This window comes from Patella vulgata, chromosome 4, assembly GCF_932274485.2.
Source record: "Patella vulgata chromosome 4, xgPatVulg1.2, whole genome shotgun sequence".
Classification (NCBI taxonomy): domain Eukaryota; kingdom Metazoa; phylum Mollusca; class Gastropoda; family Patellidae; genus Patella; species Patella vulgata.
Genome location: NC_065882.2, coordinates 42,853,838 through 42,873,938, shown reverse-complemented (window position 1 = coordinate 42,873,938; position 20,101 = coordinate 42,853,838). Strand labels below are relative to the sequence as shown.

The following is a 20,101-nucleotide window of genomic DNA, read 5'->3' as shown; positions in this document are numbered from 1 at the left end:
CCGGTTAAGGGTTAACTTTTTTTTTATTTCCCCAATAAGAAGGCAATAGATATTAGATGCCAAAGTTTGCTGTTGTTGGTTGCTAAGAGATGTTAATTTTTTCTATCCTGTTTTTATACACCCACATATAAATGTGGACGTATATATGACAGTTGCCTTCGTCTGTTTTAAAATTGATATATGTTGTTTACATTAGCGAGATGAAAAAGGCTATTTAATTTGAAGAAGTTATCTTCCGATCTGTATGAAATTTATATGCATCATTTAGATTGGTGAAACCACAAAGCCTATTGAATTTCATCAATTTATAATAATTAATTCTAAGTTTTAGAGTTATGGCCCTTGTTTCACTTTGTTAACCTTGTTAATGCTTGATTGATGGAAGTTATCATCTGATATGTATGAAATTGAAATGCATCATTTAAATTTGTGAAGCGGAGGTCTATTGAATTTCAGGCTTTCCATCAATTATTTCTAGAGTTATGTGCCTTATTTTACTTTGTGAACATTTGAATGACAAAAGTTATCATCCGATCTGTATGAAATTTATATGCATTACTGAAATTAGTAAAACAAAAAAGCCTGTCAAATTTCAAAATGTTCTGAAAATTACATCCAGAGTTAAGGCCCTAATTTCAGTTTGTAGAACCTTGTGAACCCTCAAACGACAAAAAATATAATCTGATCTGTATGGAACTGTCTTGTAAATTCCCCCAATCACCTACAAAAGAATAAATATGCGACAACCCTTGTTGATCACTCGGACGATTTAGCTGCTGTGGGCGTATGTTTCGTTTCCTGGCAACCTATCGTTCTTAAAATTAAAATTATTATTCCTGGCCAGTTTCTTTAGATAATTGCATTCATCACATAATTGAAATATTTTTAAATACAGAATTTAATTACATGCATGTATCTCATTTAGTTGGAGATGATATCTTATTTGACGGTATTTCAGATGGTACCATGGGAGATTAGATAGACAAACAGCAGAAGAAAGACTTTTAAATAATAATGAAATGGGGAATTACCTCATAAGGGAGAGTGAGAGCAAACCAGGATCGTTTGTTTTGTCTTATCATGGAACAAATCACGTTATATCTCATTTCAGGTTAGTACCTCATCTAAAAAGCTACAATATTCCTTAAAGGAGCTAAACCTGATTGATTTAAATCAGATTAAAAACCTGCGTGTTGGATTAACACATACTTTTATAATCTTGAATGATATTCATCAGTTTTCAAGATCACTAGGTGGGATGGGTTGATACTGATAATGTGGCACCCATAGTTACATTCAACATACCATATTTTTGGGACATGCATAAGACCAACATTTTTATTGTCCCCCGCCTTTCGAAGAAAGCAGGGGACTATTAAAATGCGTCTGTCTGTTCGTCCGTCACACATTTCGGAACACAATAACTCTCCTTCTAATTGACCTAGAATGTTCAAACTTGGTGTAGGTGTTTATTAGGTCAGTGCCTTGATGGAGTTCAAAGATGAGCATTTTCTACTTAGGGTAAGCAGAGATAAGCAATTTGATTGGTTGATGCTTTGGGACACGATAACTTTAGTTCTAATTAAGTGAGAGTGATGAAACTTGGTGTATAGTTTCATTACATCAATACCTTGACTAAGTTCGATGATGAGAATTGTCTGCTTAGGCTAAGGAGCAATAAGCATTTTGATTGGTCAAGACTTTGGAACATAACAACTCTGCTTCTAATTGAGGTAGAATGTTTAAACTTGATGTAGATGTTCGTCTTGACTGAGTTCAATGATTAACATTTCGAGCTAAAGCTAAGTAGAGCTAGGCAGTTTCAATGGTCGATGCTTTGGGACAAGATAACTTTGATTCTATCTGATAGAGAGTGATGAAACTTAGGGTATAGTTAATAATCAGTTTGATTGCTTGATACTTTTGAAAAAAATAAATGTGGTATTAATTAATATCTGTCATCTATTTATTTTGGCATTTCGGCGTGGAACATCAGCCTCACTGTTGGCTAGTTAAGCTTGTTCTCTATTCATCTCTTACAAAATGTGGGCATATCTTGTCTGGCAACCACTGGTACATCTTTGCTTTAGGGTCTATTGTCTCTGTTTTATAAAGTCTTATGTTTTAAATTGTTATTTTACAGAATAATATCATTATGTGGTAATTATTATATTGGTGGTAGACAGTTTGATTCTCTGTCAGATTTAATTGGTTATTATACAGCCTGGTCTTGTTTATTAAAAGGGGAACAACTCAAGTACCCTGTACCACCTCCTCAGGTATTAATTATACTCTGTGTCTTTTTACTTAAACATACATTATGCAAGAGCTAAATCTGCCTATTGCAGGTCTCTCTTTAGGCCTGGAATGTTATCTAAATTATTAATTAGACATTAATTAACTTATTTAGACCATGATCAACTCTCGATATCAGCGCTAGCCTGGGATGTTTATTGGATTAGGTTCCGATTTGCTGTTTGACTTCCGTTCTTGATTTTATCATGAAATGGATAATCGAGACTATGTTTTTCATCGTACCGAGGCTAGACCGAAAATTCAATCGCAAAAATCTCAGTTCAAGAGTGGATCAATTTGTAACTATTGTAGTGAGAACTGCCAGCTTTTTTTTTTATCTAATCCCCATAATTTATCTTTAAAAAACAGTTCCAAGTCCTGTATTTCCATTACCCTTTCACATGTTGTCTCTTTGGTTTCTTTTATTTGATCATATATTTATATACGTCCATAGTGTAATATGGTTGTATATTGCTGTCACAAGTAAATACCCTATGGTACAGTCCTTTTGCATTCAGTGCATTATTCAATCCTATTGATTTTCATTGATTTTTTATAATTATTTCTGGAGGTGATGACATTAGTGAGCAAACAAGCCTGTCTACAAATAATCAGAATGAAACTGCTCCGACGTATTGCTGCTGAGGACACCCCATGGCTCGAAATGTTCGCCTGTCTACTTGTCACCGACAGGCGATTTTTTCGTCTGACAGGTAGCAAGTAAATTTTACTTGATGTTCAGTAAATTGACTTAAAGGAGCTAAATCGCTAACATTTGGGACCTAGAAATTGACAAAAGTAGGTCGCAACACATATAATACTGTAGTATGAATGTATATGAACTGATTTACATTCAGTGGTTTCCGTATTTACTCCAATTTCAAATCAGTTATGTTCGGCCAAATAAGCCAGCAGTCTCAAGCGAGTGCAAATTTCTAGCGTCTGGTTATTCCAGTCTACATACGCCGTTTGATTTGGTGCAATGTGTCTAGCCTCGTCCCTCGAGTCACTGATACAACTGGGGCTGAAGCGCATTATGGTACATGATTCGTGTACCAATGGTAAAATGTTTATTTTGTCTTAAATATTGGATATCAAAAGCCCATCTTTTTCCGGTAAGATCACAACATGAATGTTAATTTAATTTGACAAATAAATCGTGTTTTCAATGTTGAAGATTTTGGATGATATTGAGTTAGAGACTTAGCTACTTTAAGACCACAATACTCACGTCATGTACATTTAATTATTTGTTTCTAAATGCAAGAATTAAGCACGGGAATACTGTGAAAAGTTGCCATTTGCACTGTTTACATTTCGCTCTGTCATAGGCAACAGTTACTCTCACACAGTTTGAAAGTAGACAATTTTATAACAATGAATTTCACACCATTTACGCTTGTTTTCATCTGCTTGACACTAGTTTATAGCATTATGAAGTATTATATCTAAATAAATTAAAACACACCCCCAGGTTATATATATAGTTCTATCGTAACGACACCACAGTAAATATAGTGGTAGCTGGAATGGAACTGCACACGGCTCGTTGCCTGGTGACGTGTATTTAAAAAGTTTAAAACAATTTCCATAAATAAAGGCTATGAATAATTTATAAGAAAATTTACAAAATCAAATAATTAGATCGGAAAAATATTTCATATATAAATATAATTTGTAGCGTAAATATAGACAGGATATGTGAGAAAGGATTTCCAGGGGGCGTTACTTGTCCTCCGCACGCGGTACATGTAAATATGGTACCATGCATAGGTGTGATTCATGTTTTGATAATCAATGTATTACGGATATTTTAAAATCTGAATTATACACCTCAACAACGAAGTATTCGATTTAGTACGCAAGTTTGGTACCATGATACTTGGCGGAATTCGCGTGGATACGGATGATAGAATTGTACGAATCTTCGAGTCGCTGAGCCAAACTGGTCTGCCCTCTGTTTGCCCCCCAAATAATTTTAGAAAATAAAAAAAAGTATTTGTGATTCGTTTCGGTAATGAATACCTTCTACGGTGAATAAATCCCACATCCCCACTCAGTCATAAACTTGCATGTTGTAGAGCATTTCCGACAGTCTATTTTTCAAAATTTTCTTGGCGAGGTCCCCAATGGACTCGCTACTTTGGCGCTCACAAGGGGAATTCGTTGGACTTGGCCCAGCTTTGCCCCTCCAATCACCGACGGCTGGCGCCGCCACTGGAGCCAAGGCCAAAGCAGATTTGCCGACTTTCAAGAACTTTTAGGCATTCCGATGTTGAAGAAATAAAAAGGTTTCGTATTCCGATATTTATATGGAGCAATGTACGTCAAGACCTAAACAATTTAAGAGTGTGTGTGTGTACCTACATGTAAGGATATGTGTCATGTGATTGGTCTTTGATAATTGAGAGTGACAGGTTATTTGCTGAAGCGACAAGTATGAAGAAAAGCTACCTGAGCTTTTTTTAAACATTTCGAGGCCTGACACCTGATGTATGGCAAGTGGTAAACTATCTTATCGGTAGTCCATATGATAGGGGTATTGCTATCGTAGTTGTCTTTGCCATCTTCTGTGTTTTAAAAGGATGCTATGAATTAGGCAGCATGTCATTAACCTTACCCCGCAAAAATATTATTTGCAAGCAGATTGATCCTTCAGAATCTTCCCCTGAATTGAAGTCTACCACTTAAAATACATGTTTCAAATGATGCATGATATTAAGTGGATAACATTTCATTGATGTATATTATTCTATTATGTAGCCTGTAGATGACAGAAGAAAAGTTGTTGCTTTACTATCCTATAGGCAACTACCAGATACAGATGAGATAAGGTTGGTAATTATTCATGTCGGTAATTAATTCTTTTCAATGTGATATTTATCGTTAATGAATCATTTTCCAATTATCAGATAGGGACACAAGGGAAGTACATGTAACTATATTTACTTTTTTTGCTTGCCAGTTGAGGAATATTTTATTGCTAAAAAGAAAATGACATATGATATCAGCTTTTTTGTAGATTTAACATAAATGATTCAACAAAAGTGTATGAATATTTTGACATTTAAATTGTACATTAAAAATACACCAACAATTGACATGTGTTAATGAGAAATAGCCAACCAAAATGGTTGCTTTTATCCCATTGCTTGAAAGAATCAGAAACTATCAATCTTTCTATGCATTATACATGGCTCGAAATGTTCGCCTGTTTACTTGTCGTCTGGCGACAGGCGATTTTTTCGTCTGACAGGTAGCAAGTAAAACTATGTGTTGTTTGCGACAGGTGACCTAAATTTTCTTGATGTTCAGTAAATTGATTACATACATTTAATTATATGTTTCTAAATGCAAGAATTAAGCACCTGGCCCCTGATTGTACGAAAAATTACATTTTTAGCTTGTGGACCCTATAGAGGTCACAATTTCGAACCGATTTTGATGAAACTTGACATGCATGTTTATAACCCAAATATCTTGGTTCCTTTCGAGATTTGCGCCTATCGGAACGTAATTTGCTGAATTATGGCCCCTGATTGTCCAAAAAATCGCCTTTTTTAGATTGTGGTCCCTCTGGAGGTCACAATTATTATCCGATTAAAAAAAACGTTTGATTATATCACCGTTACACTGTAAGGAGGGGTTAGATCGAATTTCGTGAAAATCAGCCCAAAACTGACAGACAAACTGGCCGCCTCTCGTTCTCAAATAGCATAAAAGTATGGTATATCACAATTTTCTTCTGATTTTGATGAAACTTGAAATGTAAGTTTCACTGCTGGATGCATAGTGAGTAGAACCTATTTCTAAGTATTGACTAACTGGCCTATGTGTTGTTAGAATATCTATATATGAAGTAGAAAAGGTTCATTGTGGTTACTCTTCATGGAAATTCGTGAGAAATATATGTGTTGTCAGTAGTCGCTTAAACCTGTCAGTACTTGTACCGTACGTACGTCAGTATTCCTATAAATGGTCAGTAATAATCATAAGGTGAGTATTTAAGCTAATTGGTTAGTATTCCTTACTTGCAGGGCTCTATAAAAGTTGAGTGTGCCTGCACACACACTTAAAAATGTGGCTGCAGGGTCATACTGAAACACAGGGATGTAGCCATGATTTGGTGAGTGGTGTATAAATATATCTGGCGAGCGGAGCGAGTGCAAAAATTTTTTGGGAGGGGGGCGTGGTCTTTTATGAAAATTAAACCCTTCTTGGTGTATTTTCAGAGCATCTGCTGCCTTTTGTATTTGGTTCAGTGCAAATCAAATTTCCATTTATATATTCAAATTTTACCAAATTCACTTAATTTTCATCAATGATACAGGGATCTAAAAACTTTTTGACACCACCCGACCAAGCATAAAATTGTCCCACCCCACTCTGTTTCTCTGGATAGTTGAGAACCTTTCGGTATTTGTTGTTTTGTTGGATTTTTTTTTTCAAATATTACTTTATTACCTTGAGATTAAAAATTAAAACGATTCTTAAAACGGTGTTTGTGTTTTATTTGAGTACTGTAACGAATTATGACAACAGGTAGATATTGATAATTAAAACACGTTGTATTATTTGACTTGTTTGTAAAGTTGTTGTACGTGTCTCATCGTCCTCCTAGTCCTACTCTCGTGCCGTAGCAAATCCACGGTCAACACAGGTAAGAAATAAAATAAGAAACATCATGAAAATTTGCAGGCACGTGTTGGACAATTACGACATTCAAACCTGTTACATTGGAGTGCCGTAAATTGGTCTGGGTGACCTATTTACGGCAAATAAACAAATATAAAGACCGTAGAATAATTGTAAAATGAGTATACCTAGGCCTACACATCTTCTAAGTATAAATACACAAAATACCAATACATCTTTCTTTAAACTAATTTGGCATGATAGGGTCTACTACGGCACACAAAAATTGCCGTGGTAAATTTTGAGCGCCGAGTTTGTGTACAGAGAAGGACGAAGGGGTTTAAATACGACTGGGCGGCTTTCTTCGATTTTTTTTTGTGCTGGGCGGCAAAAAATAGTGCCGGGCACAGGCGCCGCCGGGGTGGCTACATCTTTAAAAATGTGCCTGCAAATTTTTTTTTTAAAGCAATTGTGCCTGCGCGGAAATATCGATGCCTGCTTACTTGTGTCAGTATGTAAAAATAACGTGAGTAATTAAACAAACGGGAGTTAAGCCAAACATATCACTAGTCAGGCGTGTGCGGGAGAAATTGAAAAAAGCGTGACTAATTAAGAAACCGTCACTATTGGAGCTCCGGGTCACTATCAGAGTGAAACCGCCAGTTATCTTCGATGTGCGTCAGTAACTGGACCCGACGCCAGTAGAGTGTGAAATCGTTAAATCGTCGCTCTATTCTGAATAAATTATTAATTAATTATTTACTAATATTCTCGAATCGGGAAATGTTTTTAAACAATAATGGATGGCAGTTAACAATAGAAGTATTTGTCGACAATTTCGATTACCGCCGTAGTTTGCAGAATACGGCGCAATGTGTAGTGTTATTTAATTTACAATTTATATTTATTTCCGTTACATGCGGACTGGCACATGTTTTGGGACGTGCGGCACTTTGATAACTGTATGAATTAAATTTGGAATCACAACTAATGGTTCACTAATTTTATTGAAACAGATAACACGATAGCAGACAACAGAAATAATGAATTTCATATACCTACATACAAGCTGAAATTCTGAGCACTGACGAATCGTCTGAATATATATTTACATTTGAGGAATAAAAACTATTTAACAAAATATATAAAACGATGAAAATAGTAATAATGTATTATAAGGTACGATATAAAATGGTTAAATACAATATGACCGTACAAAAAAAAAATGAATTTCATACATACAAGTAAACCGAAATTATAAGCATGGAAAAGTCTATTAATATTTTAGATTTTTTTTTATTTAGTACACTGACACACTGCTCTCAACGGTGAAATAGTAAAACCATGCACAAGTTCGATCTTGGGATATCTCTCATGTGCGAAATTCGAAAGTCATGTAGATATCGCGTACGATTAATTTTTTTTTATTGAAACTAAAGCTAATACATTCATGCAGATATTGATAGAAATACATATATATACAACGCTCTATTATTTGTGGCATATTCACATTTCCATTAGCATATAATTTCCGATCACAGACTTATAAGTTAGAACAAATAAAAACGAGAACAGTCCTTTAACTTTCTTACATGGTTACCTATGTCTTGTTTATTATAACTTTTATGTTCTCTTAATCTCACCAATTAGTTATAAATTAATTAGCACCTCAGTCGATTGGGTATTTCAGTTTGCAGCTCTTCTAAGAAGCCGCCACAGCTGTAGTGTGTATTTGTCACACGACTGAATTGAAATATGTTTTAGAAAACGGACTTAGTGAGTTGAAATCCCATGCAATATTTGATTCAGTCTATATTACTTTGAATTTACATGTTTTAAAGTGATCTGCGGTGTTACAGAATATGCTAGATATTGGTGTTGATTGAATAATTGCAATGGGATTTAAATAAACAGTCGATGACGATGGTATAATATTAAATGTAGAAAACAAGCCGCGAAATTATAAGTACATTGTTTATAATCATAATTATATAATAACGTGTTTCATGTTCATATTTTCTTTCGTGTATTGACGATTCCTATTATAAATAAACTCATCGACTGTATTTTTGATGTACCAAATATACAAAATTATTACAGATACAAATATAAAAATATCTAACAATAAACAATCGACATTGCATTGGATAAATACATTGAAACTATTGCCGTCCCTGTAGGTCTGGGAGCCACGGTGGCAGAGTGGTTAAGACACTGACTCAATAGCCTGGAGGTCGCATAATTTCTTTCTTTTTTGCATTTTTTTATATTTTTAGTTCAGTAATTATTATCTGATTGGACATAATCATCAGGGTTTTTTGGGGGTTTTGTTATTCATATTCAATCAAGAAAAAATGTCATGTATACGACGAAACAATCTACTTGTACATGTATATATTAATTATATAGTATATTTCCCAAAGTGATATGTAAGCTCACTCGGATACAAAAGTTGTATGGACATTTCTTTTAATATTTTAATTTTTTTTTTGAAAATCTAAATAAAGAAATAAATATTCCCGAATTACATTGCAACGGAATATAGGACGTGGTCATAACGGCCAAAATTCGCTCAATACAACCATAAAAACAATTTTTCACGTGGACAAAATCTTACCTTTGTAAATGCCGTGCCAGAAATTGTGTAATCAGGCTTTTTGTTGTATCTGTCGTGCCAGTCACTGTCAAAACCATTACATCTATCACGCTGAATTTGTTTCAATATTTTTTCATGGACAATGATCTGTATCCATTGCAACTCATACACCAACACTGAACTGTATCTGACATCGTATTTACACCAATGCAGGGAATAACGGGTTATTCGTTGATAAGATATCCGTATAAGTTATAGCAATCCTTTTAAACAAAACACAATGCAAATTATCGTAGTGGAACTCGATAGGTAAACGGTTGCTTCGACATTAGTGATTTCGCAGGCAAGCAAAAGTGTGTGTGAAATAGCTTTATTTAATGTCCGCTTCCACCGAGGTGATATCGCAATAAGGGTCAACCTATTTTTATAACATTAAAATAACGGTCTTGTGAATAGCAGGGTTTAATTCAAATATAAATGCCTTGAAGTAAGTATGTATTATGTACATGTGTTTATTTGACAGCCTCTTCAGCAATGAAACCGCAATAGTGGGAATCAAGACACATGTAAACTATACCAACAAAATACACAATTTACCTTTCATAATAAAGAACTTTCACCAAGCTAGGTGATTGAATATACATCCAGTCTCTTGTATGCACATTATCCTGATCAATTGAGACTAATCCCTAGGTGTTTATGTCAATTTACTATACAACATAATTAGTCCCTACAAAAGAATGCCATGTATGTGTTTATTTTCAAATTATGGGTGACTACATTTGCCAGACATTTTGGATACCTTGATTGAGTACTCTAGTTATATAAATTTTAAAAATCATAACATTCGGACAGATGTAAATCTCGCCACAAAGATGTCCTTCCGAGATAATTATAGAGCCCAACAAGACTACAGCTACAGAGGAGAACCGAATCCTGCCTACCAACCCCCTTTTCTGAACGAATATTATCAAGGCCGTTCCGATAACACAAGAAGCTTCAACTGGAATGACAATCCCGTTTACCCGGGTGGAAACGGACAGTATATGTCATCTGCACATGAATATAATCATAAAATTAGTGAAAACAGATTTGTGTTGATCTTTTTTTTAACCATTAGTTGTGATTCCAAATTTAATCTATACAGTTATCAAAGTACCGCACGTCCCAAAACATGTGCCAATCCGCATGTAACCAGAATAAATATAAATTGTAAATTAAATAACACTACACATTGCGCTGTATTCTGCAAACTACGGCGGTAATCGAAATTGCCGACAAATACTCCTATTGTTGACTGCCATCTATTATTGTTTAAAAACATTTCCCGATTCGAGAATATTAGTAAATAATTAATAATTTATTCAGAATGTAGCGACGATTTAACGATTTCACACTCTACTGGCGTCGGGTCCAGTTACTGACGCACATGTAGCGACGATACTCACTAACAATACTCACCAGAAATTTATATAGTTAACGATTTCAGGCTCTACTGGCGTCGGGTCAAATTACTGACGAACATCAAAGATATCTGGCGGTTTCACTCTGATAGTGACCCGGAGCTCCAATAGTGACGGTTCCTCAATTAGTCAAGCTTTTTTCAATTTCTCTCGCACGCGACTGATTAGTGATATGTTCGGCTTAACTCATGTTTGTTTACATACTGACACAAGTAAGGAATACTAACCAATTAATTTAAATACTCACCTTATGATTATTACTGACCATTTATAGGAATACTGACGTACGGTACAAGTACTGACAGGTTTAAGCGACTACTGGCAACATGTATATTTCTCACAAAGTTCCATGAATAGTTACCACAACGAACCTTTTCTACTGCATATATAGATATTCTAACACATAGGCCAGTTAGTCAATACTTAGAGATAGGTTCTACACACTATGCATGTTACCATGTTTATAACCCAAAGATCTCGGTTCCTTTGGATATTCAGGCATATCGGACCGTAACTTCCTGAATTATGGCCCCTGATTGTATGAAAAATCACGCTTTTAGCTTGTGGACCCTATAGCAGTCATAATTTTAATCTGATTTAAAAAAAACGTTTGAATATATCACCGTTACAACCTAAGGATGGTTGGGTTCGAATTTCGTAAAGTTTGACCCAAAACTGACAGACAAAATGGCCGCCCCTTGTACTCAAATAGCGTAAAAATATGGCATATCAATGTTGTGGACCCTCTAGAGGTCACAATTTTCTTTTGATTTTGATGAAACTTGAAATGTAATTTTATAACCCAAAGATCCTGGTTCCGTTCGATATTCATGCATATCGGATAGTAACTTACTGAATTATGGCGCATTTCAGACCATAACTTTCTGAATTATGGCCCTTGATTTTACAAAAAATCCTGTTTGTTTTTAGCTTGTTCTCTATCCATCTCTTGCAAAATGTGGGCGTATCCTGCCTGGCAGCCACTGGTATACATTCAAAAATAGCAGTCTTCGACCATCAAAAAATGAAATTCAGCCACGTTCCAGTCGCGATAGATGGTAGACCTGGATAATCACGTCTTAGAAGGAATTCTTTCTGACGTCATATCTAGATAGATGTGAATGATCCAGTGTGAAACTACTGCTGGACACGGCCATGATTGTTTATAGCGGATGATGTGAACTGTGTATATGACATCATAATTTATTCAAGAACTAAACTAGGTCGGGAAACCTTCTCGTTTGCTTTAAATAGGTTTTTTTTCTTTCCGCTTGTAACTCCATTATTACACAACAAACGGTCGGACTGTTATGTGTCCTCTGGGTTATTGTACACATGGAACAAGTGTGCAAAGTCTTAATAAGATTGGTGTTGAAAAGTTAGTGCGTATCTTAGACTACTCAACTAACGCCCTTTAGAGTCTATTCAAGTCATGTTGTCCTTCATCTATTTTACTGATTGTTGGACATGCATATTAAATTAGAAATTCTAACATCAATGCTCAGTTACAGTATTCTCAAATAATGCCCATTGTTTATCTCTGTATATTACCAGGAATCAAATATGACAGACGCAACCATGCAATTTGTGTGTTGATTTTGTAGACTGGTACTGCGTGTTAAAAGATATCTTATTTGTTATATGCGCACATTGAAATGTGATTGTATATTGTGGTCGCCCCTGTCCGTCCGTCCACAAGCTAAGTTAATATCCGATTGACTTAAAATTATACACATTGTTTAAGGTCATGAGACGAAGAAGCCTATTGATTTTCATCGATTTCCGATAATTACTGCCAGAGTTATGGCCCTTGATCACTTCAAAATATCTTGTGGATGCTCTAGAGGCTAAAGATAATATTTGATTGTCTTTAAATTTATACACAGTGTTTAAGGTCATGAGACGAAGCCTATTGATTTTCAGCGATTTCAGATAATTACTGCCAGAGTAACGCTCTAGAGGCTAAAGTTATCATCCAATTGACTTTAGATTGAGTTTAAGGTCTTGAAACAAACAAGTATATTGATTTTCAATGAATTTTGATAACTTTAACAGTTAAATCCATGATTGTTTCATATACTAAACATTAGCATGGTGCAGAACTTTATAAAAGCCAAACAAATTCTAATGATTTTCTGATAATTACGTAATGAGTTTTTAGTGTATTATAAATGTTTCATTACCGAAAAAAGTAAAAATATGCGACAACTCTTGTTGAGTGCCCGGACGATTTAGTTGCTGTGTGGTATGTTTCATTGTCCGGCAATCTATTTTTTTAAAATGAAATTCTTTCCCTGCCCTAGTTGCTTTAAAGAATCTTTCTTTTTTTATTTGTCAACCAAGAATTAAAGTTATCAAATGTTTTATGGAAAAGTGGAGCTTTGTAAGATTCAATAAGTTTTTAGTTGGATCATAATAGTTATACTATGTTTCATCTACAGGCAAACTCAGGAATTGTTTTTTTCTATATTATATTGTGCCTAGTAAATACGTACTAAACCATACATTTAGCCTCATTTTATTATAAAATGTAACTTTGGCAAATTTGTATATATCTATATTATGCTGAACAATTTGTATTTACCTACATTATGCTGAACAATTTGTATTCATCTACATTATACAAAACAATTTTCCATATATTGACAGTTTTGAAAAGGGTGATCTATTTGTGGTGTGCAATGAGCTTAAAGATGGATGGTTATGGGTGACCTCAATAACGGGTCAAAGTGGTTTAGTTCCAGCAGCTTTAATGGAAAATTTGGTAAGATTGAGATATGAATTTAAAAATACAAGATACGGTTCATTACTTTCTGTCAAAGTTTTATACGCCCACATTTTCATGTGGACGTATATTGCCATCGCCCCTGTCCGTCCGTCCACAATTGTTTGTGGACACAGGTCACAATTCTTATCCGATTTTGACGAAACTTGAAATATAGGTTGATCTCCAATATAGGTTGCCATGTCAAGCAAACTGTCCACATCCAGTTAGCTAATCGACTACCAATTACCCCCTGACTGATCGAATTTCTTTCACTATCACTACTATCAACTAACTGAAAATATTATTGCTACACAATTATTATGTCTAATCAGGTACATCTGATCACATACCAATTACGCCGACTGATCAAAGTTCTTTCACTATCACTATTATCAGTTAACTGAAAATATTATTGCTACACAATTATTATGTCTGATCAGGTACATATTATTTTGCTAATTAGACGAAATAAATCAACCACGATGTCCCGACCCCAAGGGGCAGAGCCTCTCCCAAATTTTGTGTTTATCGTATACAGGCCGTAATTCTTAATGAATCAGCTTGGAACTTGGCATATGTATTCCTCATAGCCTAAGGGCGGCAACCATTGATTTGGGTGCATGCCCCGACCAGCAGTGGCAGGGGCACGCCTAATTTTTGCCTTTAGCACCGGAAGGCCACAATTCTGAATGGATTATCTTGGAACTTGGTATACTCATACCCTAAGGATGGCAACGGTTTTGTTGATAATTTGTCTGTAAATGATACAGGTTGCAATAACAGATTTAGATTCAAATCAGAATGATCCAGCATAGGGTTGTATCTATTTATTTTGATCCATGTCAAACCCCAAGTGGCAGAGCCATGCCCAATTTTGTGGTTTTTGTCTACAGGCTGGAATTCTAAATAGATCATCTTGGAACTTGGTATATTTATTCTTTATACCACACCAACTTTTTGGGTAATTTTATCTGTACTGTAAATACGTCTACAGACTGCAATTCTGGAATTCCTTATACCGTATGACAGCAACTATTTATTTTGGTGCATGCCCTGACCCTCTGGAGTGGTGTCACACCCACATTTTTGTTAATATTTAGTATTTAGTCTAAATTTGGCAAAACAAACCGAACGCCTAGCCTTCTTTGCCTTTTGTCATACTACAGTCATTGCAGCCATTTCATATTTCATTCTCTTCATTTTAAAAAGTACCATATCAATCAAAGCAGGTATGTGGACATATATTGCAGCGTTAGCGATGCTCTCGTCTTAGTCCTTAGTGGAAATTCTGTATATCTGGATAAAAAACTGCATATCCTTAATAATTATCACAGACACAAACAATTGATTTTCATTATCTTATTAGTTTTCGATTTGACTGTTAAACAACATAAACAGACTTTGGATATTTGTATATTAGATTTTCTTTTAAAAGTCCTACAGGTTATAGAGAAAGATCATGAAATATACAGTACTCTAATTATGATTTACTTAATTACAAACTTAAAATTGTTTTATTAAAGGATAGTAGTATAGATCCTGTAGAAGCTCTGCCATATTTCCATGGTAACATAACCAAAGAAATTGCTGTTCAAAGACTACAGCGTGGTACGTATGAAATCTTCAAGTCATCATAACTTTAAGCGTATTTTAATTATCTTTTCAAAGTGGTTTGAAAACTTAATCGAGAACTGCTTTTTTAATAACTACGATTCGAGTTTTCACATTTTATATGTAATTATAATGATGTTGAATTATTTCTCAACAGCAGGTGAAGGTAGTTTTTTAGTACGACCAAGTGATAATTCACCAGGCGATTATGTTCTATTTTTTCTCTGTGATAAAGAGGTATTGAGATATCGAATACAGAACAAAACCAGCTTCTTATGGTTAGGTGGAAGATGTTTTCAAAGGTATGTATCCTAAATCACATCAAGTATCATTATTTTTTGGTGCTTCTATCATCTGCAAACAAATACTTTTGTATTCTAGATAATTTGTGTAATTATCTGTCAATATTTCAAGTAATCGATAGATGATGTAATGATCCTACTTTTCCGAATCAACTGGACTAATGAACACAGGCAATCACAATACAGTGTGCTACATGTATGAGGGAAATTTTTCCCGGACAGCAACATTATGGCCTACTGTTATTTAGAATTCCAACTGTCAAGGGTTCTATTATGTGCCCGTCGATGTATACACAGGAGCTCTCTTTTTTCGTGCCATCCGTGCGGCTAGACGCTGTCCTTGTCAGATCCACAGGTCCTCTTTTTTCCCATCCAGTTCAATCAACTAGACACTGTCCTTGCAAGTCCCTCCATCCAGTAATGCTGATAAAGTGAAACCATGCCGAACAAGCCAAAAGTAAGGCTGATGTCCCCCGCTGAAAAGCCAAAATAAATAGATGACACATATTCATTAATGGCACATTTATTTTTTTCAAAAGTATCAAGCAATCAAACAGATTATCACCTTTACACTAAGTTTCATCACTCTCTATCAGATAGAATCAAAGTTATCTTGTCCCAAAGCATTGACCAATGAAATTGCTTAGCTCTGCTTAGCTTTAGCTCGAAATGTTAATCATTGAAGTCAGTCAAGACATTCACCTAATGAACATCCTACCTCAATTAAAAGCAGAGTTGTTATGTTCCAAAGTCTTGACCAATCAAATTGCTTATCGATCCTTAGCCTAAACAGAAATTTCTCATCATCAGACTTAGTCAAGGTAATGATATAATAATCTATACTTAGAGTTTCATCACTCTCACTTAATTAAAACCAAAGTTATCGTGCCCCAAAGCATCAACCAATCAGATTGCTTATCTCTGCTTACAGTAAGCAGACAATGTTTATCATCGAACTACATCCAAGGCATTCACCTAATGAACGCCTACACCAAGTTTGAACATTCTACCTCAATTAGAAAGAGAGTTATCATGTTTCAAAATCTCGACCAATCAAATTGCCTATTACTCTGCTTACTCTAAGCAGAAAATGCTTATTATGGAACTAAGTCAAGGTATTGATGTAGGCTGCCGGAATTGGGGTTTTTTTTTGTGGCAGAAATGTGCAAACTAAGCTTTCTTGGTTTTAAATGATAGATTTCACCCAGTAGTGTTACAGAAAAAAAGCCCCATCAATTGGCCAAAGGGAAAAATTTTGAGAGGCCAAAATCCAAAATGGCCGCTTGTTTTGGCTTGTAAATTCCAATTTCCACCCAATTATCATAATATGATCGAGTTTGGTATCAAAATATACATTTTCGAGGTAACTGAATCCATTTCAATACATACTTTTGTGATAGGTGTTACCGCTGAGTCAATATTGGGAGTTATTCAATATGGCGGTCAGTTGTGGCGGGACAATTCGAACTTTACATAAGGATCAAATTTGGTGTCAAAATATATGTTTTCGAGGTAGCTGTATGTATCCATTTTTGTACTCATTTTAGTGATTAAGTGATTTCTCTGTGTCAGTATAGGAGAAATTCAAATTAGATTTAGATTTCCGATTAGGGATTGGAGATTAATGATACTCCTACCTTAGACCTAATACAATGACATTCATCCAGTATCAAGTAAATTTCATTTGGAATGTCTCACTGCGGTAGCGGCGTAGGGTTATGTCGACTGCAGAAGCTGACCATGCCTATTGAAGTAGGTGGTAATATAATTCACAAAATGGTTCAAATGTTGAGACACAAATGGATACAGTATCGCCTGTTTGTCAGATATGCATTGAACCATTTGATAATGAACAGCCCATTGTTATTCCGAAAATAACGGTTATTGGAGGCCTTAATCAGGCGGCTAAGCTGGGAAATTATGGTCGTGATTTTAAGCTCAGTGAAAAATAAGATGTGGAATGTCGCAACTTTCACTATTGCACAATGTTGTAACATAATTGAGGTGGAGGAGCCTGTATCAAGGTCTAGACGGTCTGTGGTTCTAATTTAGTGAGAGTGATGAAACTAGACACAAAGTTTCATCACTCTCACTTAATTAGAACTAAAGTTATCATGTCCCAAAGCATCAACCAATCAAATTGCTTATCTCTGCTTACCCTAAGCAAAAAATGCTCATCTTCGAACTCCATCAAGGCATTGACCTAATATAGTAATAAACACATACACCAAGTTTGAACATTCTAGCTCAATTAGAAGGAGAGTTATTGTGTTCCAAAGTCTCGGCCAATCAAATTGCTTATGGCTCTGCTTAACCTGAGCAGAAAATGTTCATTATTGCACTTAGTCAAGGTATTGATGTAATGAAACTATATACCAAGTTTCATCACTCTCACTTAATTAGAACTAAAGTTATTGTGTCCCAAAGCATCAACCAATCAAATTGCTTATCTCTGCTTCGAAAGGCGGGGGACAAAAATCCAGAAGAACTTACTGGGCCAACACCTGGAGCACACCTGAGACCTCTTGGTTACCGAACCAGCATCTTACTCACTGAGCCACCGCTGCTCCCAGGACCAGGATCAAGGAATTGCTGCTGTTCTTTAATCCAGAAGAACTTACTGGGCCAACACCTGGAGCACACCTGAGACCTCTTGGTTACCGAACCAGCATCTTACTCACTGAGCCATCGCTGCTCCCAGGATCAGGATCAAGGAATTGCTGCTGTTCCTTAATTACCTAAGAATGACACAGATTCCCCTTTCATTTACATCAGTTCTGCTGCTGCATTTAGAAAAAATAGCTTCCATAATTTTACTGTATGCTTATTAAAAGGCCCCTGTTGAGCCCTAAAACCAACTCCAAAACATATACATGTATTGTCTGAATGTTGAAGAATAATCCTGTTTAATAACTAACTCTTATCAGTGGGTTGCGTTGCAAGAGAAAATTTTTTTTGAGCTTTGGCTGCTGAAATAGATCTATTGTTTTTCAGTGGTTAATAACTTATTTTAAATTTGAATAGTTTACAGGCTATTGTTGAAAGATATACAAAGGAAGAAATAGTAGATGGTTATAAACTAATCACACCAGTACACAGAGTAAGATATACCTTTTTTTATTGTCTCATTATGTAATAGATTTTATGTAATTGATTTTCAATGATATTTGATAATTATTGCCAGAGTTATGGCCCTTGATCACTTGAAATATCTTGTGGACGCTAAAGTTAACATCCGATTGAATTTAGATTTATAAACAGTGTTTAAGGTCATGAGACGAAGAAGCCTATCGATTTTTAACAGTTTCCGATAATTACTGCCAGCGTTATGGCCCTTGACCCCTTTGAAAAATCTTTGTGGACGCTCTAGAGGCTAAAGTTAATATCCGATTGACTTTAGATTTATACACAGTGTTTAAGGTCATGAGACGAAGAAGCCTATTGATTTTCCATGATATCCGATAACTACTGCCAGAGTTATGGCCCTTGATCACTTCAAAATATCTTGTGTATGCTCTAGAGGCTAAAGATAATATCCGATTGACTTTAGATTGATAAACAGAGTTTAAGGTCTTGAGACGAACATGTATATTAATTTTCAATGAATTTTGATAACTTGAACAGCTAAATTCATGATATTAGATGTTTCGTATACAAAATGTTAGCATGGGGCAGAACTAAAAGCCAAACAAATTATAATGATTTTCTGATAATTACTTAATGAGTTGTTACTCTTAATCAGATGTTAGCGTATTATAAATGTTTCATTACCGACAATAGAAAAAATATGCGACAACTCTTGTTGACTGCTTTGATGTATGTTTCATTGTCTGGCAACCTATCTTTTAATAATAATAATATTGTATATTATATCACTCCAGTTCCTTACACAAATACTACTCAATGTGTATAGTCTGTACCAGGGTTCTTAATCCATTTTGAAACGAACCTGCCAGAATTAGGTCAAATGAGGTTCCGATAGGAACTGGGTTTTAAAATTTTAAGCTTCCATTCACTTTATTATAACCAGACTTTTTCGGAATATTTTTCATATTTAATTCACGTATCGACTTGAAATTCATGTGAGTAATATATTCCTGAATAAATTACTGTATTCGTTTTTTTTTCGATGGATATAAGCTAATACGGCACCATGGCATTTCTTCATAACACAATTTGTAGGGTTTTTTCTATCAGTAACTTGCAAATGACTTTTTTTATTTATTCGTCCATGATAGACACACACAACAGTGATCACGATTAAATTAAAATGGCGGTTAAAATTAAATTCCATACGACTATGCCATATAGCTTTCAATAATAATGACAACATTTTAAGAATTAAGCCTCTGTCAGCATGTGTATTAAATAAAAAATCATAATGGTAAACTCTATTTAAAACTAAAACTAGTATCGCTGGTTTATTGACCTA

At 35.1% G+C, this 20,101-nt stretch overlaps 1 protein-coding gene across 1 annotated transcript in view; it reads left to right on the top strand.

Annotated features, from left to right (window-relative positions):
- Positions 1-20,101, top strand: part of LOC126819207 (ras GTPase-activating protein 1) — a 68,616-nt gene that overhangs the window by 7,134 nt on the left and 41,381 nt on the right. Inside the window, exons 2-8 of the mRNA XM_050547114.1 lie at positions 959-1,111; positions 2,144-2,279; positions 5,059-5,129; positions 13,639-13,753; positions 15,280-15,364; positions 15,525-15,669; positions 18,694-18,769. Of these exons, the coding sequence (XP_050403071.1) occupies positions 959-1,111; positions 2,144-2,279; positions 5,059-5,129; positions 13,639-13,753; positions 15,280-15,364; positions 15,525-15,669; positions 18,694-18,769 (781 nt within the window). The remainder of the gene's footprint in view (positions 1-958; positions 1,112-2,143; positions 2,280-5,058; positions 5,130-13,638; positions 13,754-15,279; positions 15,365-15,524; positions 15,670-18,693; positions 18,770-20,101) is intronic.